The sequence below is a fragment of the Myotis davidii genome, unplaced genomic scaffold (genome assembly GCF_000327345.1).
Source record: "Myotis davidii unplaced genomic scaffold, ASM32734v1 scaffold265, whole genome shotgun sequence".
Classification (NCBI taxonomy): Eukaryota; Metazoa; Chordata; class Mammalia; order Chiroptera; family Vespertilionidae; genus Myotis; species Myotis davidii.
The window spans coordinates 4,070,773-4,092,971 of NW_006296627.1; the positions used below are offsets into that span (position 1 = coordinate 4,070,773).

Here is a 22,199-nt window from a genome sequence, read left to right on the forward strand (position 1 = left end):
CCGGTCAAGGGCATGTACCTTGGTTGCGGGCACATCCCCAGTGGGGGGTGTGCAGGAGGCAGCTGATGGATGTTTCTCTCTCATGGATGTTTCTAACTCTCTATCTCTCTCCCTTCCTTTCTGTAAAAAAATCAATAAAATATTGATTTTTTAAAAAATAAATAAATCACTCCCAATGGTTTGGTATACAGCAAGCACTCAATGTTGGGCTTTCTTTGGTTGCTGTTGTTGTTATTATTGGGCTTTTCTCAACAGAAATAAAAGGTAAGACAATTGTCAATAAAAACTGGAGAGACATCCAAATATCTACAAAAAATGAAGGCTTTTAAGAAAAGGGCAATGGGCACTCTGTAACATGTATCTTGAGAGGATGGGAGAAGCTAGTTTAATTATGAATGAAAACCATCTGCTAATCTAACTCAGGAGTGAGATTCTTAAAAAATCTAGATTTCCTTCCCCTCATGGCCCTTTGTACCTTTGTTAGAGAATGTTTCTTAATAGAAACAACTGGCTGCTGGAACACAACCCCAATATTCAAATGTATCCATAAGTGAAATTGGGTCACTTCGGGTCAGACCTCTGGGCATAAAATAAGGAACAGAAAATGAAGGTAGAGTTATTAAATCAAAAGAAGAAAAAACAACATACAGCTGTGCCAAAAAAACTAAATGCCAGGAAACAGAGATTTCTCCAGCAGTGGAGGAGCAGGAGGTGCTGTGTGGGGTGGTGGAGGCAGATGTCTGGAACAAAGAAGGGTGGAGAAGAGCTCCATAGTGCTGTCTGGCAGCAAGTGATTATCTGCCAGCGAAGAGCTTCTACATGTCCCCACCCAAAGCGACAAGCAAGAAGCAGAGCCATGGGATCTGTTTACAACTCGGGCCAGAAACCTCCTCAAATGAGGCTGTCAGTAGACCATGGTGTAGTATGCTTCCGGCCATGCCTGGGCCTACGAAGTCCTGGTCTCCAACAGAGAAAGCACAAATATTACTGGGAATTCTAGGCCTTGATGTTTGGTCAAGAATACTGCTCAGGGGAGGCCAGATCCCATGCCTTTCAGCTGTCATAGCAGCTTCATTAGAAATCACCTTCTCACCTTAGCCGGTTTGGCTCAGTGGATAGAGCGTCGGCCTACAGACTGAAGGGTCCCAGGTTCGATTCTGGTGAAGGGCACATACTTTGATTGTAGGCTCCTCCCAGGCCTGGGCCCTTGTCAGGGCTCATGCAGGAGGCAACCAATTGATGTGTTTCTCTCTCATCGATATTTCTCTCTGTCTTTCCCTCTCTCTAAAAATCCCTCTCTCTAAAAACAAAACCCAACCAGCATGGCTCAGTGGTTGAGCATTGACCTATGAGCCAGAAGGTCATAGAGTGTGATGGAGAAATAACCTTTGTCAGGAAAAAAAGAGAGAATTCTGCTAGTTTCTTCTTCAGACTGCCCAGAAGCAGCAGCACACACTATGTCTCGGAGCCCAGTTGCACCATGCATCTTAGTCCCTGTCACTAAGCTATTCAGCCACATAAAACTGCCTCTTCTGTTCTGTGGAGATTTCTGAGCCAGCTCTATGGGTCTCTCCTCCTTTCTTGGAAGATTCCACAGTGTCCATGTGCTGCCAGTAGCAAAGGGTAGGAGAGGTGTGCATTAAGCCCCTAATTAAATCACAGGCTCTGGCTCAGGAGTATCTCACCAACTGAAACTTGAATAAGACACTGCTATCATTCAGTAGCCAGAATTTAAATGCTAAATTAAGAGAAAAAAAAATAGTTTAAATGGGAGGGGGAATTTGAAAGACGTCTGAAGGAAGTAGAAATATGCAAGAGAAACAGTTTTCTTTAATCTTGCAGTTTCTAGCCTTGAAATATGGAACTGAGTACAACACCTCAAAACAGAGTTTTTGTCCAGGTGTCAAGATGCTGTCAAACCAATATAAGTAAAGGAGGGGAAAGTTTTACCTGGCTCCCTGCCACTTCAAATTTTCATAATCCACAGAAACATTTCCTTACCTGCCAGAACCCTGTTAACAGAAGAGTGAGTAGCCAAGCCAGGTTGTCCACGTTCATGAAAAATCCCAGCATAAGGCAAGTACTCAGGCAGCAAGAAACGCCTACAAGAAGGAATCACATGTGAAAAGCCTACTAAAGATGACCATAAAACAAGGGAGATATACTATGAATCAATGCTAACGAATCCACTAGACCCATGGTTGGCAAACTGCGGCTCATGAGCCACATGTGGCTCTTTGGCCCCTTGAGTGTGGCTCTTCCTAACCCTTAGGAGTACCCTAATTAAGTTAGTAACAATGTACATACCTATATAGTTTAAGTTTAAAAAATTTGGCTCTCAAAAGAAATTTCAATCGTTGTACTGTTGATATTTGGCTCTGTTGACTAATGAGTTTGCCGACCACTGCACTAGACCTAGGAATCCACAGAAGCCCGGAGTGGAGTAAAAATTCCTAGGATTTGTACGTTCACAGAATTATACCTCCTTCTTGATCTTTCTCCTAAAGTTTCCCAGGGCTTTTATTCTTGAACAGGATGCTCCCATTACCACTATTCTATCTCTTTTTACTGTGGCCACATCATCTCCTGTCAAGTCTTTAGGTGGTAGGGCTGGACCATAGGCTCACTAGAAAGTAATTCCAGATATGGACAGTCCAAAGATCAAAAAGTAGGTTGAAAAACTAAACCTAGGCTTTCATAAAGGCTCCTTCATAAAAGTCTCTCATAAAGATTAACTATCTAGTTCTTACCTTGGTACAAAGCGTGAGTACCTCAACTAAATGATCCAGGAGCATTTATTTCAGTAAGGAGGAGTATAGGGAGCAGCTATAGGGTCAAGCCTCGGACTGACCTGTGGCAGAGCCACATACAAGTCCCAGCTTGGAGGGCAGACCCCTCCCAGCACAATTAAGCTTGACCTTATAGTCCTAGGTAGCTAATGGGCTGTAGGAGGTGCAGCAAGTGCTGCCAAAACAAGACTTGAGTAACGAAATAAATTTGAAATTCTCTCACAAGAATAATGTAAACATGTGGAACACTCCCCTTGTTTTGCTTTGTGTGATGTGACTATAAAATAAAGCTTCGGCTTACAGGCTGTGTCACTGTTTCCTCATCGAGGCACAGTGATCCTACCTTGCCCCAACTGTATTCTCTTGTCTGTCTTCTTTACCTTCACCACCCCTCCTCAGGTTCACCCCTGGCCATGCTGGACGTGGTTGAGGAGAAAGGTTTTTCTTGAATTAATGTGATCTCTGAGATTTGCTGCTTCTGAAACTGAAGCCAGGTTTAGATCTTCTAAAGGATCTGGAATGGATACATTTTTCTAAGTTGAAAGATAAAGAGAAATTTTGGCTTTTGGGGATCTTGAAGGAAGAAAACTTCCCTCATCAATTTCATCCCAAAAATGGTTATCTTTCAATGAATCTGTTTAGGTCCTTGGTGTGAAAAAAAACACTAATAAGTGAAAAAAAGACACTAAGTAGTCCTTTCTTTTAAAGGCTGAAAAATGGACAATGACAAAGAATTATTTGACAATACAAATATGTCAGGTCAGTTCAGTAAAAAGAACAAAGTATAGGTGTTTTCTTTACAGTCTGTAATAACCACCATTTATAAAATACCTACTAAATTCTAATACAAAGGTTATTAATGTTATCCCATTTAATACTTTTAGCTATTCCATAAGATATTATTAGCTCTGTTTTACAGATAAAGAAACTAAGGACCAGAGAGATAAGTGCCCAAAGTCACACAACTAGTAAGTGGCTGAGGCGGGATTGAAGGAAGATCTGACTCTGAAGCCCTTGCTCATTGCACTGTACTTCACTGCATCCTACAAGAAAAGAGAGGCAGAGACTTCACGTGGCTTAGTTTCCAATGCATCAAAGGAACAACAAGCCAAAGGGCACTGGCTGGCCCGAGCAGTTAATCAGCTGCTTAACCAAACTCCACAAAATAAATGAAACTCTGAGAGACTGATTAATAAGATAATCTTCAAACTGGCCCTGGAACCAAAATTAAGACAACACTTTGGCTTTCAAATGGACCACTGGGTGCTTTACAAGTCAGAAACAAAAGCCTAAGGAAGATTTTCATATCTTGGTGGAATTGGATGCTGAACATTTAAAGACAAATCAATACCAGGGATACTGGAAGCTGAACCATTAAAAGTCAATACTTGATTTTTATTTTCCCAAAAGAAAAAGCATACTATTGTTTTCTCTATATACATTCCTTTGATTTGAAATTCTATAGATCAAGGAAGAGGCAGAAGAGAGACAAGATATATATACTAGTATATGAAAATTAATACATACATACATATACACGTGATAGCTCAATTTTGAAATAAAATGTATTATAATAAACACTGCCTATAATTATTTAAAAATGTGATATGTTTTGGGGGACACCATATGTGTGTGTGTATGTGTGTGTGTGTGTGTGTGTGAAAATAAGAAAGAGATCAGCAGCTCAGATACAAGCAAACAAACATCATCTCAATCTGATGGTTACATCAGGCATCATTACACTGGGTAGCTCAGTTTCTTAGAGCATTGCCTTGATATGCCAAGGTTGCAGATTCAAGCCCCAGTCAGGGCACATAAGTGAGTGGAGATGTATTTGCTGGTCCTCAGCTTAACATCTTAACTAATGATGGAGGAGGAGCTAAGTAGCATCTCAATAAATGTAGGAATGACTTCAAATTGAGAGTGCTCAGAACCCTAGCAAAGGAGAAATGGCAGAATAGGACCCAGAATGATCAGAAAAAGGTGAAACACGGTAAACACACAAATGAGATGATGCTGCCTATGGGAGAAAAACAAAGACATCTAGGAGAAAACAGCCTATAACAAAAACAGCTCAAGCATTTACTGACCAGAAAAACCTTAAAAACAGAAATGGGTACGGTGTCAAAGGTTTTATAGTCTAAAAAGAAGGGAGAATTCAGAAATAATAAGGAGTTGAGATGGGGAAACAAATTTCAACACATAGGATATTTGCAGAGGGTTGGCTTACTAGAAGGAGGGGACAGGAAGATTGGTAAAAGTTCCAAGAAAAAAAGCAAAGGAATTAAAAGTACTTAAAAAATAATGTTGCCCTAGCTGGTTTGGCTCAGTGGATAAAGCATTGGCCTGAGGACTGAAAGGTCCCAGGTTCGATTCCAGTCAAGGGCACATGCCTGGGTTGCAAGCTCGATCCTCAGTCGGGGGCATGCAGGAGGCAGCCAATCAATGATTCTCTCTCATCATTAATGTTTCTATCTCTCTCTCCCTCTCCCTTCCTCTCTGAAATCAATAAAAATATATTTAAAAAAAAATAATGTTGTTTTTAGAAAACTACATAGACTCTGCCACTCACTTCAGTCCTAGTACAAAGATCAGCATGAAGCATGGTTCCACAAGATGAAGGAGGCAAAACTGGTCAGACAGAGACAGTAGGAGTGAATTGGAAGTTGTTTTATAGATGAACAGTGGAAAAAAGAAAGATACAGAGAGGGTTTATCTTAGAAACAGAAGAGTGCTAAATACTGGGGCCTAACATAGTCCATGCCCTTTCAAGGGGAGCCTAAATAAAATAAATAACAATGGTGAAGACCATGCCCCGGCCAGTGCTGCTAAGTGGTAAAAGCACTGGCCCACCCACTGAGGGGTCACAGGTGTGATTCCTGGTCAAGGGCACGTACCTGGGTTGTGAGTTCCCAGCCCAGTTTAGGCGCATGCAGGAGGCAAGCAGACAAAGTCTCTCTCACGTTGATGTTTCTCTCTCTCTCTCCCCCCTCATACCCTCCCTTCCACTCTCTCTAAAAAAGCAATGGAAAAAATATCCTCTGTTGAGGATTAACAAAAACAAACAAACACAATAAAGGTGAAGACCAGAGTGATCAGAGTGCTGGTGCTTTTCCTCCACCACAGGAGGACTTTCCCACCAAAACACTTGCAGGGAGACACCAGAGAAATCCTCATCAATCTCATCAGCCAGAAGCTAGAAACTGCCTTTAAGCCAGCAGGATAGATGCTGACTGAGTTATTAATGGCTTTCCCAGCTGTTGAACTCTATGCATCTCTGATTAACTCTCCAAGGGGTATTTGAGGAAGAGAGAGAGAAAATGTAAGATTTTCTTGTAAAATATTTTATAAGGGAAAAAACACCCTTCAAACAATCAAGCATCTAAGACAAGTACCGAATACAAGAAAAATATATCTCTGGAACAAGAGAGAAACGCAGCAGCAACCTCTGCTAAATGCCAGGGATTAATTGCCTGAGAAAGGCTATAATTTAAAAATACACCTACAGACTTCTGTCTGAGTCCTGACCAGACAGTCAGGTTGTCATTACTCCTCAGTGACAAATGACTCTGACTCGGGCCTTTATAAATGAAGTTCTTGCAGCAAATAGTTCAAAAGGCCATTGTCCTCTTGACAATACACACGACTTTGCTGAAAATTAGACTATTAAAAAAATACTTGTCGGTCCGTGTGGTTCAGTGGCTGAGCATCAACCTAGGAATGAGGAGGTCACAGTTCAATCCCAGTCAGGGCACATGCCCAGTTTTCAGGATCAATCCCCAGTAGGAGGTGTGCAGAAGGCAGCCAATCAATGATTCTCTCTCTCATCATCATTGATGTTTCTATCTCTCTCTTCCTCTCTCTGAAATCAATAAAAACATATTTAAAACAAAGAAAAAGTGTGCAGTAATAAAGTATGTTTGTTTAAAAATATATATATTTGTTTCTCTATGCTCTTTTGCTTCTCCTCAATCTTCAGACAAAAGAAGGCCTGTTTGGAATTCCTGTCCCTGGATAGCAGTGGTCTTGGACAAGACCTTTCCTTACCTGGGTGCTATGAGGAACTGAGGCCCCAGTCTCTAGTGCCAGACTGTGCATACATGCAAGTGCTTAGATTTCTAGGGGCAGGGCACAGTCCCAGCCGAAACATTCACAGGGGACACCTAAGAGCATAGGTCTCTTGGAATGACAAAGCCTTAATTTTTCTCCAAGGAATAGTGACACAACAGATAATTACTATTAACAAATTCCTCTCCTTGCTTATTCTACCTTTAATTTGATTGCATACATTATGAAAATCATATTCCTACTGTGCATTTTATGTTAAAAAAAATACATGTACCTCTAAGGGTTATGTCCTCCTTTCCCCCTTCTCCTGTCTTGAGTGTTTAATTCTTTCCTTCTGTATTTTCCCATTCTAAACCCAGGCACAATCCAGATATAGTCCATTTTCTTTCTCTTTTGCATTCTTCATAATAAATATTCATATATATTTTACTTGCACAGAAAGAGTACTAATTCTAAAACTGCCAAACAATATTATGTTTCTAAAGCAATAGGCTCAAAATCCTCAGTAAAGAGCTAGACTTCAGGTAGGCATATATTTCATAAATATTTAGGGGCGCTACAGGTACCAGATATCCTATTTCTAATCCTCATGAAGTCTCCCTCACTTTTCTGAGACTTTTCATTATTCTATGTCTGCTGCGTGTAAGGGAAATTCTCCTAAGATAGTTAACTCCAACAAAGATCCAAGAACTTTAGTGATAAAAGAAACTTTAGCCGAAACCGGTTTGGCTCAGTGGATAGAGCGTCGGCCTGCGGTCTGAAAGGTCCCAGGTTCGATTCCGGTCAAGGGCATGTACCTGGGTTGCGGGCACATCCCCAGTGGGAGATGTGCAGGAGGCAGCTGATCGATGTTTCTCTCTCATCGATGTTTCTAACTCTCTATCTCTCTCCCTTCCTCTCTGTAAAAAATCAATAAAAAAAAATTTATATATATATATATGAAACTTCAGAGATAATCTAATCTCATTGAACTGATCAGACACTGAGGCCCAGATTGGGCAAGGGACTTGCCCAAGGACGAACAACAAATCACAAGCTCAGCCAAAACTAGAACCCAGGATTGTCCCCTAGTCAATAGCTATCAGTGCTCATGTGTTCTCGCCTATACTTGCCCACAGCTTTCAAACTGGTTTTCCTGCATCCACATACTTGTCACTTCAGTTCACCCTAACCAGTGCTGTCAGTTAGCCTAACATACATATTGACTAATGGATGTCCCAGATAAAAATAAAGTAAAAACTTCTTAGCCAGGTCCAAAATAGTTCACACTTTTCTGATCTTTTCCCTCATATTATAAACACTCCATAGGTCTATTCAGGGTCCTCAAATAAACCCTGCAAATCTCCTATCTCTGGGCTTTTTAAGCTACCCCCTTTCTAGAATCTCCTTCCCTAGCCCCACCTCAATTTCTCCACCTCAATTCATCTAAGTGGTATGCAGCCTTCACACCCAGCTGAAATCCATGAAGCCTTCTCTCAGCTCCCCAAATGCTCTCCCCCAACACTGCCCTGTACTTCAGTGGTATCTGTTACAGTCTATCTTGTAAGACACTTATGTAAAAATCCGATCATATTATTCCATAGCCTACAACTCTTCAAAGGTTCCCTCTCACCTACGGAATAAAGTTCACCCTCCTTGCAAGGTACAGAAGGCTCTCTAAGATCTGGGACTCCTTTAACTCTCCAGGCTCATCTGCCACATATCTTGTACTTTACAGTCTAGCCAAACTAATCAACAAGGGAATTCCTGAAATATTCCATGCTGTTTCATGTTTCTATGACTGTGTTTATTTACCTTTCTCCTAAGTATAATTAGAGAAAGGCCCTATTTCAAGACTTAAGTCTTTCTCTTCTGTAAGCCCACCCTGTAAAAACAAATCAGCCACCACAAAAATCAAGTAAATGAAATTATTTAAAACTCTCTGGTAAAAAGGAAGGGAACAGTTTCTTATCTCGTCATATTTTAAGAACTATTTCTTAAATTTCTGTACAATACCACCACTCAACAAATGTAGTTAGTTGACTGATTCCCAATCATTGCTTTAGCGGGTTCTAGCAACGTTACAGTGTTTCCTTAGAGTCTCTCTTGCACTTCTAATATTAAAGAGCCTATTTTTGTAAGTCAAGAGAAGAGACAAAAGCAACTCTGTTTCAAAATAGACAACATCTCCCCCTGAAGATTTACCCTTCTCTTTCTTGGCTACAAGTTATGTATTTGCTATGAGTAGTCACTGACTCCGCCAGGGGTCCTAGAAATTCTGGGCATAGAAGAGAGAGCAGGAGCAAGTACTACCAACGACATTCTGGCTTTGCTCTACTGGAATTCCCAGCCACAGGATCTTGAAGTATGAGTCTCACAAAGCTGTCAGATTTCGATGACAGATGATCGAAGTAGTATGACCTGATTTCTAACGTATTTTCTTTGTCAGGGCTCAACTAAATTTCTGTTATGCCAAAAGGGCAGATGGAGAATATAACATTCCGAACTAAAGACAAGCAACTTCCCCTATGCCACACCCAATCGGAAGGCAGAGCTGAGTGACAGCCTTCAGAACACCCCTCAACTACATCATATACCAAGAAGACCTTTTAATGACTTCTTTGCCAGAAGGTGTCTAGCAAGGGGACCATAAAAGGAGAAGTCCTGGCTGGAGGATGCTCCCCTATACATGTGTATGTTGTACTGCAGCATGTCAAACTGAGAAACAGGAACCCATCTTGGGCCCAGAAATGACTGTCATTCTCAAACAAAACGTTTTTGCACATTAGATCACAATATGGATTTCTGGGTAAAAGGAGCCTGATAATTAGAAGAATTAAGAAAATAAATGTAATAGACCTAAAGAGATTTCATCATGAGGCTGAAAGACTAGAATTCTCACTGAGATGTTTTTCCAGTGTACAGCCTAGTGTAGTGATGGTGAACCTATGACACGCGTGTCAGAGGTGACACGCGAACTCATTTTTTTGGTTGATTTTTCTTTGTTAAATGGCATTTAAATATATAAAATAAATATCAAAAGTATAAGTCTTTGTTTTACAATGGTTGCAAATATCAAACAATTTCTCTATGTGACACGGCACCAGAGTTAAGTTAGGGTTTTTCAAAATGCTGACACGCCGAGCTCAAAAGGTTCGCCATCACTGGCCTAGTGTCACAACTGTGGATGTAGCATTTGTTCTTTTCTGTGCTAGCAACAATTAAGAAGTTGAGAATGTCAACTGTAAGTAAAAAATTAAAATAAAAAAAGTTGAGTGCAATTACCTAGTGGCTGGTATGTGTGGTGGAAATATATGTGACTAATCTAATCTGAAGGTTCTGTAGTTCTGTCATGAGCTCAGGTATCTCTTTTGCCTTAGAAGGTGAAGCAGTTACAAAGAGTCAGAAAGGAAGGACATGAGCTAGGGATGATTCTGGGATCATTAAGTACATTTAGAGTAACAGGTAAGATGTGGGAGGGGCAAGGATAGCTGAAGCAATAGTCATACAGTCACATACAGTCATATACCATACACTACCTCTTTTATGAACTTTAGCAACTACTGGGACATAGCGCTTAACCTGGGCTTCACAAAAGCCTCCCTCTTTCCAAAGGGATAGTAAAAGTGAAAATGGGAATTTGCCGTATGCTTTTTTGCCATCTACATTCTAGCAGGCAGACAGCAATGTCACAGGCACACACACCTTTACCCTGTGAACATCTTTATGCAAAGATGGATGCTGAGGGCTTCAGGACAGACCAGCTGACAGCAGATTTCTGGATGTCCTGTTTGTGCATTTTGACAAACAAAGGGAACCTGCAGTCTCAATCCTTCCCCCAGACAGAGATGAATGGCAGGAGAAGATGCCTGCCTGGGAAAATGGTCATTAATCCAGGCCATAAAGGAATAGAAAATTTAACCTGATGCTGACCAACCTTTAAAGCTATCTTCCCTAGAGATAAATCTAGACAGACTTGTTCCACGGCAAGCTCATGGAACAAGGGCCTGATTATGGCTGTACATCACTTTTATTTGTTTCTTTATTTTTTAAAATATTTTTATTGATTTCAGAGAGGACGGGAGAGGGAGAGACAGAAACATCATGATGAGAGAGAATCACTGATAGGCTGCCTCCTGCACGCCTCCACTGGGGATCTAGCCCACAACCCACATGTGCTCCTGACTGAAACTGAAGTCAGGACCCCCCAGTCCGCAGGCCGAAGCTCTAGCCACTGAGCCAAACCAGCTAGGGCTGGCTATACATCACTTTTAAAGGGCTTTCAACCTGCAGGACAGTAATAGTCAAGAAACTACTAGTAAATATGACTTTCCTATTCTCTAATCTTAGGCATGTCTGATTTTGGTGAAGTATCATCACTTAGAATACCACAAAGAAGTAAATATTTCATCCCAGTCGGTTTGGCTCAGTGAATAGAGCCAAACGGGGTTAAATTCTGGTCAGGGGCACATGCCCGGGTTGCAGGCTTGATCCCCAGTAGGGGGCATACAGGAGGCAGCTGATCAATGATTCTCTCTCATCAATGATGTTTCTCTCTCTCCCTCTCCCTTCCTCTTGAAAATCAATAAACAAAAAAACAAACAAAAAGTAAATATCTCATTGGATTATTATAAGGATTAAACAAAATTTTAAAGATATATATTAATATATTTATATATATTACAAATGTTTTATATGTTCTAAGTTAGTATACATATGAAAATTATAGCTGATACCTTTCATTCAATGGATGATGAAAGAGAATCAAAATGATGGATCTGAATAATGGCTCCCCTTCATTTTCTGGGGACTCTGTACACCTGGATGGGACAAGCTAGAGAATGACAAAATGATCTAAGCCTTAGCAAATGGAACCAAACTGAAGAGGTCAAAGTAGGATGACAAAGGCAAAAGCAGGATATGCTGTGAAGGTGAGGAGACTCAATAGAACAGTTTCTTTTCATGGTAACCTAAGTGTGTTAGCAGGATTTCAAGCCATGTCTAACTTACTCCCCCCTCCAAAAAATATGGCCGTACATGCCTCTAATTTTCCTTCTAGTTATTAAAACTAAAGGAAAGGATGGGGGCTGAGAAATTAAAATATGCTAGCATATTCCCTAGTTTCTCACTCTCCTCAGAGTACTTTGATATTTAGCGAAGAAGAGCAACCACAAGCAGCACTCAGTTTACAGCGTGGGGAAGAGGGCAAGGATGGATGCCTACTGAATAGACGTAAATGAGCACTGACCAACCAGCAACACCCTTCACCAGAACACCTAGATTACTACTATTGAGGCGACCAATCCATAGCTGCTATTAAAAACAAGATTACAGTCTGTATCAGTCCAAAAAGAAAGGCAAACACCAAGGGGAGGGACTTTTAGTGGGGCATTAGAGAAATCAGCCCACTGTTAGTAACCCGGGAGCACCACAAGACCCCTAGGAAAGAACAGTTTAAGTCAGTCGGGGCACGGAAGGTGAAGAGGCGATGTAAATTCAGGTCGCATTGAAGCCAAGGGGAGGTGAGAGCACAGGTGGGCTGTGGGGAGCACGAGGAGGAGGCAGTCTGACAGAGGAAAATCGAGGGGGAAGGAAGGAGAAAGGGAGGAGGTGGTAGCAGAAGAAAGAGAAGGTAAGATGAGAACAGAACATTTTAAACTAACCCAGAACTCCATTGTGAAGGACAAGTCACGAGGCAAGACTCAGCTCAAAGGCATGAGCCCCACGCCCCACCACTGCAGAGGATAGCACAGCCTTCCAAGCGTGCATGGAGAAGGGGCTAGGCAATCTGCACCGACTCCCAGAGCCACACAGGATTACTGAGGCTTCTGAGCAGCACTAAGTCCCAGTAACCTCGGTGGATACATTGTAATTGCTTCCCTGAATAGACCCAATGCTGGAAAAATAATCGCATTTACAGGGGAACATATTGCACTACAGGTGTCTGCCTGGTTGAGGGAACGGAGACATTTTCCCTTCACTGCTGCTATGTGTACCCACCATCACCTACAGTGGATGGAAGGAAGAATGACGTGTGCTGAGAGTCAGAGGGTAACTGGGCTCTTCTCAGTCGATGACAGAGGCCACCGCGCCTGCTTCGTTTGCCACACCACAGTGCTCACAGCATCCCTGCCTTTCTTCCACATTTACATCTTCCTCAGGCAAATGAATCTCCCAGTTAGTCTTCCTTCTGCTTCCAAGTACACAAATGCTAGTGTGCTTTTAAGGATCACATCAGAAAGGTGAACTGGTACAAAGAGTATTCCCACCTTTTCAGTTCTTTCTGGCAAAGATATCGCTCAAACACATCCTAAAGCTCTGTTGTAAGATGGCGCCTGGGGACTATTCATTCAGCTCACAGAACAGAAGGTTGAGGGGAGACAAGAATTCTTAAGATCCCAGACCTGACCAGGTTATGTCAGGATAGAGAAGAAAAAGAAAAATGACTGACAGGCTGCCCTGGTCCAATACTGCCAGTAAAAGAGGAGGAAAAAAAATACTTAAACACCCTTTTCTCTCTTTTTTTTACATGTTTGAGAATACCAAAAAATAGGAATCAAAACAAAAGTCAATGTCCAATCCGATACAAGCCAGAAAAGCTGTTTCAGAATGGAAACAATGAATGGCTAGAAAGGCCAGGAGCACCAGGTCAGGGAAGGCAAAACCCAGAAGTCAAATTGGGGAGCTTGAATTCTGGAGCCTGGGGCTGACCCTGCTCCTTTAGCTCACCGGGTGCCCCAGCTACCAACTAAAAAGACCAGAAGAGGAAGGAATCACCTCGCAACCCACCACATTAACCTGACAGGCAACTTTCAAAGGATCCTTATTGGGGATGGAGGAAGAGTGAGAAAGTTTAGGTAAAGGAGTAAAACCTCAAAGTACCAGTGTGATCAAGGGTTCTAAGAGAACCCAACTTTTAGAAAATCTGAGTATTTTCTTTTTAATCTCTCAATACCTGCTCTGCTTAAGTGAAAGAAACACCAAGCCTACTGCCTTCCTGTTGTGAACACAGTCCACGAGATGCATTCCACAGGCACTGGTCAGCCAAAACGGAAGTAAGTACAACAGCCATCTTCTCCCAGTCTGGCCCGGGGCCCAATGGACTGCCTCTTCCCACAGGTCCCGGTGAATCAGCCAACAACTGCCAGAGGTGGGCGTGCCCAGGGCATTTTAACCCTCCCGTCCCTCACCCCATCCTATTACTCATAAATAGTAATTTAAAGGTTTGAAGCTAGAATGTCAACCACTGCTGCTCCGACAGTGAACAACTTGGAAGCACTCCCAGCTTGGGAGCAGAGGGAAGAAAGCAAGCTGAGTGTGTACTTACTCAAAGTCCTCAAATTCCAAGTCGGTTCCCTCTACTGATGGACCCTGGTTGTCTGAGGAAGAGGAGGAGGTGGAAGAGCGAAGCCGGTTCTGTTGGTAGCGCATGGAGCGCTGGCGAATACTGTCTCTCCGTGAAAGATACTGGATCATCCTCTGAGCGTAGTATGCAGCAGGAGATAATCTGAGAGAGACAGAGATGGACAAATACAAACTAGCACTAATGTGGGGGAAACTGTGAAAGACAGTAAATCCAGTTCTCCCCTGGCTTCTCCCTGCTGAGGCGAATCCGGAGACATAAAAAATAAAGGGCATTTAACTCACCAGGAGGTTTGTACTGCACAATATGCTTATCGGATTACCACCAGTGTTTCAGTTCTGAGATAAGGCAAAGAGACTGTTTAATCAGTCCTTATCTGATCAACAGCTGTCCCCTCCCAAGAGAGTAACACTGGACTTTTCTTTTTAGTTTCTTAAGGGACCGACCCCCTTTAAGACTCACAGCCTTCCCTCAATCATCCATACCTAAAATATAAGATATAAAGGGATCACAGCAATCATCAACAGTCATCTCTTCTTTCCGTTTTAGATGAGGAAGCGGCCAGGAGACAGGAAACCTGAGATCACTAACGAAGGCATGTACAGGCATTTTCACGAGGACCCCTTTTTTCTCCAACAAACAGATATGCTCCAGATTTGTTCTAGCTCCTTAAAATGATCTCTTTGAGCTTCTTATCTCTCCTTCAACAATTTATTCATAGATATTTGTAATAAAAGATAAACTGAGAGTAAAATATACTTGGAAAAACAGAAAAACCTTAAAGGATAAAAACAAATTTTTTCTGTCTTACAAGAGAGCATCAGAGGCTACATGGGGACTGAGCAGTACAGAAGGCAACACTCATAGTTTTTCTTCTCCCTTACTAGACTATTCTCAGGAAACAGTCTAGACCTACGTTCTTCCAGCTGCTTAGTATCTTCATATTCCATGAAAATGTCAAGTGTCCCATACAACTTGCCACATTCCCTTCATTGTCAAGTTTTCCCTCCATCTTTCACAACATCGTTACATAATTTGAGGCTATTAACTGAGAGTGTGAGAGACAAACAGTAGAAGAATGTTTTATATGATAGTATTAATAGGATTACTATGAAATTTCCAAACTTAAAACCTGCCTGAGGTACACACTGACTCAACAATTCCACTAGAAATTTTATCCTACAGAAACACACAAGGATACAAAGATACAGAGAGATTAGAATTAATGAAAACCTGGGAAACACCCCAAATGCCCATTAACAGATTAAACTATATCCATACAAAGAAACACTATACAGCTATTAAAAAGAACAAATTATCCCTATCTGCACACATGAAAGCCCTCTAAAATATAATTTTAAATGGGGGGGGGGGATGGAAGAATGGTATGTATATACTAATATATATATATATATAAACAATATATGTCTGTATTTAATTAAAAGGGAACACAGCAATCCTAATGAGGATTACTGAGGACCTGAACTTATATGTTTAAATATAAAAAGAAAAAAGCATGTCTCTCTCTATTTTTTTTTAATGGAAACCTGGAAAAATTGATTGAGAATGGAAATAAAAGAGTTATATCCAAATAGTAGGAAAAGTATTTACAAACATCTTGCTGCCTGACCTTTCATTACCCCTGACAAAGTCTCTGGGCAAATCTTCAATAAATCTACTGACTCAGGCCAAAGGAGATCCTGGAGTCAACTGCTGTAGGAACTGAGGCTGCTTCTCAAATAACTGTCATCAGAGGTGGTGTTCCTGTGGCCAAGCATCAAATGGATTCCCAAGCAGACCAGCTTGGGAACTCAAATGTCTATGTTATGAAACAAGATGCTACATTTGGCACCAGAGTCCAAATTATCTTTACATAGCTATCTTTATACAATGGGTGGGCATCGGATGCACAAATGCTTTGGCCAAGGTCATGAGAGTACAAGAACCATTTCTTAAAAGTCTTAACTTATAGAACTTTCATTATTCGTTTGGGCCTGTTTCCACGCATTTTGCAAAAATCAATCAAGAATCCTCTATTTTCAACAAATAGAAGTCAATACTATTGAATTGTTCCTATATCTACCAAATACATTTAAAAAAAAAAACCTTCCAGCAGAAACCAACTAATATTGCCTAAATTCTCAAGTCAATCAGTCTAGAAAAGAAAGTAAAAAAAGTTTCAAGAGGAGAATAAAGATTGTTTTTGGAATTGATTCTGAAAAGTGACCACAAGTACACTCATTCCTGAGTTTATAACCAACCCTAATGGGAAAATCTTGCAAATATTATTGGTGATAGTAGCAGAAATAATGTTGAAGCTGACAATAAGATTGTTATTTCATGTGCAGGGGCACAATCTCAGCACTAGGTAACCCCCACTATTTATTTCACTACTGGAGGCCGGTGCACAATACTCGTGCACTGAGGGGGGTAGGGAGGGGAGAGCTCTAAACCCAGCCTGCACCCTCTCACAGTTTGGGAGCCCTCAGGGGATGTCTGACTGCCAGCTTAGGCCCACTCCCCACCGGCAGTCAGACATCCCTAAAAAAAAAAACAAAAAAACTTACAACTTTATCTAAAAAGATTATAAAAACCATTTCTGGATGAAAAAAAAAAAAAAAAGAAAGGCTCCCGCCACCAGCCATGAGCCCAGATTCTGGCTGAGCAACGGTCCTCCTATGGGAGCGCACTGACCATCAGGAGGTAGCTCCTGTGGTGAGCATATGCCCCCTGGTGGTCAGTGTGTGTCACAGCAACTGGTCATTCAGTTGATTTGCACATTAGCCTTTTATTATATAGGATAGGACAGAAATTCCCTAAGCTATAAAACTAGGCATCAATGATTTTTTAAAAAGGATTCTTGGCACAATTATTAACTACAAATACATCCCTATCCTTATCCTTTTGGATATCCTGAGGGCAGCTAAGGATCTGAATGCTGAGATGTCTCACAAAGGCTCTGGCCTATACATACTGTGCACAGGGTGAATCTAAGAGAAAAAATAAATGAAACCACCAGTAAGGAGGTAACAATCCTCTTCCCACTGAAGAGCTGGATAACCATCAAACTCTGAAGTGTTCCAAGTAAAAATTTTAAATTTTTTGTGTTCAAAGGGAAAATGTGAAAACGTCAACAGTATAAAGTATGATACTTTCTGTGATAAAGAGCTCTGAGTAGGAACAAATAACATAAAAGGAGGACAAGCTATGGTCTTTAAGAATTACTGGTAAACTCTGTTAGGTTAAAAATTCTGAGAATGAGATTTCCATTGCAATCCTAAGAGAACTACAAAAAGTTCTCTATCTCGGTGTTTCAGAGTATTTGATTCATGTGAAAATATTCCTTTTCTTATTTAGGGCTTATTATTTTCGATTATATGGACTAAAATAAATAAATGTCCTTGCTTCAATCATCATCCAAGCTGTCTACCTGTTTTCAAGTCGTCAATCCCCATGTTCCCTGATCCTTGGATTCGCCAATCCAAAGGAAGAGGATAATGGGGAACCGTTTCACTAGTATCTCAGGAAGAACGCTCAGCATCATGACTTAGCTGTGCCAACAACAAGATCATTCAATAACCCTGGAATCAACTTGGTCTAAAGGTTTTTCAGACTTGAAATTCTTAAACCAGAGCAAAGCTCATTTAGCTTTATGTGACTTGTATTAACTTGCCAACCCCAACATTATAAACACTCTTTTCTTTGGGCAGAGCCTCACAATGTGCTCTGGCACTGCCTAAGTGCAGCTTATCCCTTCTTTAGATCATTAACAATCAGTAAGTCCAGCTGTGACAACCCCAAAGGCTTCTCACTATAAATGTTCATCAACTCAAACATTCCAAACTTGGTACTCAGTTACCAGTATCAGGTTAAGGCGAATCTTCAACTCATTTGAATTTTTTTTATTTCTTCAAGAATTTTTCAAATGTCTTCTAATCAGTATTAAGTCAAGCATTTAATGAAGTTCCAACTTGTTATATTTAGTTCCATTTGTCAGTCATCTCTTCCTTCAGATAGTCTCAAAAAATTCAACAACTAAATGAGCTTGATTTCTGCTTTCTGATATTCTAAACTCTCAAATGAGAGCAAGAAGGATTCTTTATCTGTTTGAATTTATAGGTAACTTCCCTATTAATAAATACTTTTATTTCCCTTTTGGCTGTCCATCTGAATGGCAACAGTCTCACTGATCGAAGAAAAAAATATATCCTATCCTGTGACTCTGCCAGTGGCCTCCCCAGGACCCTCCTCTAGTGCCACATTCACAGAAATGAGCCCCAAAGGATAAGAGCTCAGTCACAACTCTGTCACCAGAGGTTCTGTTCACTTACCTGCAATACTTCCCAATCACCTGAACCACCTGTCTCAAAACTGTAACTCAAGAGTAAAAGAGCACCAGGACCAGAGAGGCACAAAATGGGGCTTCCAGCAATTGGCAACCCCAAGGGCAGCCCCTCCCCCCCACCTAGTGCCATTTCTCACTTCAGCCTTACCTCGCTGGGTCTGGGTAAATTGGGTGCTCTCTGGATCCTGCTCCATCATAACGGGATAATGAAATGAGGGAAGACTCCAGCAGCCTCCTAGCAGAGATTAAAAAAATGGCAATAATCCCTGTCAATTACCAACTCAGAGGTCATTCATTAAGGAAAAGGGGGGGTAAGATAAATAACATCCCCCTTTGCAGCCAGCTAACACCTGCTACCTGGGATCACACCCTTCCTGCAAGCTAAGTACTTAGAGACATAAATAAGTGAAGAGCCACAGAGCTCCTACACTGGATATGGCCACTGTATGTGTAGAGCTGCTCGTCAGTGGGAAACGAACAAATGCTTCAGAGACATGATCCTGTTTCTATTTACAGTACTTCCAGGTAACAAAGAGATTAGAATCAACACGTGAGGGGGAGATTAAGCATACTAGAGATTATCCTGTAGAGCCAGCATTTATCTTGGTGTTCAGCACCTCCATGTCATCCTAATCCACATCACCTTATCTTCGCATCTATTCTGCTCACACCCTTTTTTGTAAGAATTTCTGGGACTCTCTTAACAACTGACAAAAATTGCTAATTACATAATCATAAGTTCATCTGATCATATGTGATACACATATTTTATTGAGCACTCTTTTTGATGCAATACTTCCCAATGACCTGAACCACCTGTCTCAGAACTGTAACTCAAAAGAGCACCAGCACCTGGGAAGTTAGGCATTATTCTATATGCACGAGAACACTGGGCTGTGGGACACACAGCTATGAGTGATAGCACTAAGACTCCAGTGAAGGTCTGTCAGCTCCAAATGCTTCAAACCACTATGCTATACTGCAGGACCTTCTGGGCTCCAGGCAGGTAAAAGTGTGTATGTATCCACTGTGAATCCAAGCTAGAATGTGGGCTAAGTATTGGTGGATCTGACTATTTATTAAGAGTAGTTGGGGGTGAGGGGTTGGGGAGATAAGGACACATGTAATACCTTAATAAAATAAAATAAAAAACAAAAAAAAAATAAGTAAAGAAATGGTTATTAAAACAAACAACAACAACAAAACAGTAGTCAGAAATCTGGACTTTTGCACAAAATCTCCTGTTAAATTTTAGCTAAAACAGTTTTCCCTTTTTTGTACAACATGGGTCAGTTAAAAAGACATCTGCTAAACATGGGCCATGGGCCCCCCAAGTCTGCCATGTCCGCAACACTGTTTCCCAATTCAAACGTGCCTTGGCAGTCAATCAGGCTCCTGACATGGAACACGTTCCTAAGGAAATGGTCTCAGCAAGAAATGCACATTGCTCTTCTCAGGCAGCATTTTGCTCTCTGAGAACAGGTCTCTGGCTCCCTGCCAGACTCTTTAAAGCAGATCTGCAGAATAAGGACAGCAGCTACCAATCTTTTACAATTGACTTAATTCAATTCATTGTTATTAAAACCAGCTGGCTCCAGGTATAGTCATGTGCAGTCACTTTATCCCAGCAACTGGCTTGCGGAAGCATTTCCTCTAACAGCCTGGAGAAGAGGTACAGCAGAGGCCCTGTCAACCTGGCTTGCTACCTTTCCCACCCAGGAAAACCAACTGTGAAATGTTTCCTACCTAGACTAGGCCTATAATCCCCACACTTAAAACCCGCGGTCACCAACCTTTCGGACCTCACAGACCACCAGTGGTCCGCGGACCACCGGTTGGGCACCGTTGCTTTAAACCATTCTACCACTGAAGAGAGAATACAATTTAAGGATGAGGAAGAGAAGACAATAATAAAATACATCTTGCCCAGCAGGCGTGGCTCAGTAGATTGACTGTCATCCCATGTATCAAGAGGTCACTGCTTCAATTCCTGGTCAGGGTACATGCCCATGTTTCAGGCTCCATGCCCAGTAGGGGGCGAGCAGGAGGCAACCGATTGATGTGTCTCTCTCTTCATATCTTCCTTCCTCTCTCTCTAAAATCAATAAAAATATATTTTAAAAGAAATAAAAATAAAATACATCTCTTTGGTTGAAAACCTGAATCCTCAATGATATCACTGTTTACAGTAGCAGAAATGGTGTTTCGATTCTAAGACATACTTTCTCCCCACATTTACTGTGTTTTCCTTTCACAGGGGCACATAAAACAACAGCATAGCATGTCTTTGAGTCCTGAAATAGAGAATGTGAGAGGAAGGGGTAATGAGAGGTACACAGACTAGAGAAAAAAAGTAAAGTGAAATTACGAGAACAGTATTCAGGGCATTTATGCCATCTTAAATAAATAATACTTACTAATTACTAATAAATTAGTTCTATAGGAATCAGGTGAATGGAAGCAAGATCTGGGAGAGCTGACTGCCCTGGAACATCCAGAAGCTTCTTCCATCCCAAAGGACTCTGGAGTTTAGTTCTGAACATCACTGCGCCCTGTTGTGTTATCCTATAAATGGCGGCTTAGAAAGCAGAGGCCCTTTGGCAAGGAGCACCCTCCAGAGTGACCAACATTTATCCTTCTTAAGTATTTTGCCTAGAAAATGATCCTGCTAAGTTAGAAAGCCAATCTGACCCTTCACTGTGCCGAGGAGTGAGAGTATGAAAAGAGATGAGATGACTTTTTAGGAATCCTGCAAAGGAGAGTCTTGAACTAGAAGAGCTGAATTAGATCATTTCATTTTTAATGATTCCATTTTATAATCCTGCCAAGTCTACTTCCCACCCTAACCTCCAGCTTAACTACAAAACTTCTTTAAATCAGAGTCAAAACAAAATGTTAAGCTTTGTCTCTGGGAAGTCCCTGATGAGGTTCTTTTGGAACATGCATCCCCTGTGCCTACTTACTACAGATCTGTTGGCACCATTTGCTCCCCAAGCAATACAGTGGACTGGCAAGTCATATATATGTGACATTTTAACTGCTAATACATGAAATCAGGAGAGCCAATTACTATGACTAGCACATACCCCTCACCCCCACATAGTACTGATGAAACATTAAATTCTCTACAACTACAACACAAGAACTATCTTGAGGAATAAAAAATACTTTTCCAATTGGTGTTGAATAAAGAAAGAAACAGTAGACGAGTAAATATCACAACTCCTAGGAATGCCAAAGAAAGAGCTTTCTCTCCTACAGTTAGCTTTTTGCAAAGAGCCTTCAATATCCTAAAGCCAACAAACATGTTCAGATCTTCTCCAATCACTGGAAACAAATAACTACTAGAACTCGGTGACCTAAAATGAAAAGCCTGCGCCTAGAAGCTAAGATGTCACTGGTACCCATGATATAATTTCCCAGCCTGACTTTGATGTCTGGGTGATATCTGCTATTTCAGTTCAGAGGAGCTAAACCAGCGGTTCTCAACCTGTGAGTTGCGACCCCTTTGGGGGTCGAACGACCCTTTCACAGGGGTCGCCTAAGACCATCAGAAAACACATATATAATTACATATTGTTTTTGTGATTAATCACTATGCTTTAATTATGTTCAATTTGTAACAATGAAAATACATCCTGCATATCAGATATTT

General features: G+C 41.2%; 1 protein-coding gene across 1 annotated transcript in view; it reads right to left on the reverse strand.

Annotated features, from left to right (window-relative positions):
- The window catches only part of AMBRA1 (autophagy/beclin-1 regulator 1), a 136,084-nt gene that overhangs the window by 84,756 nt on the left and 29,129 nt on the right, over window positions 1-22,199 (reverse strand). The window contains 4 exon segments of the mRNA XM_015569478.1: window positions 2,002-2,102; window positions 2,751-2,771; window positions 14,164-14,343; window positions 18,693-18,779. Coding sequence (XP_015424964.1) covers window positions 2,002-2,102; window positions 2,751-2,771; window positions 14,164-14,343; window positions 18,693-18,779 — 389 coding nt within the window.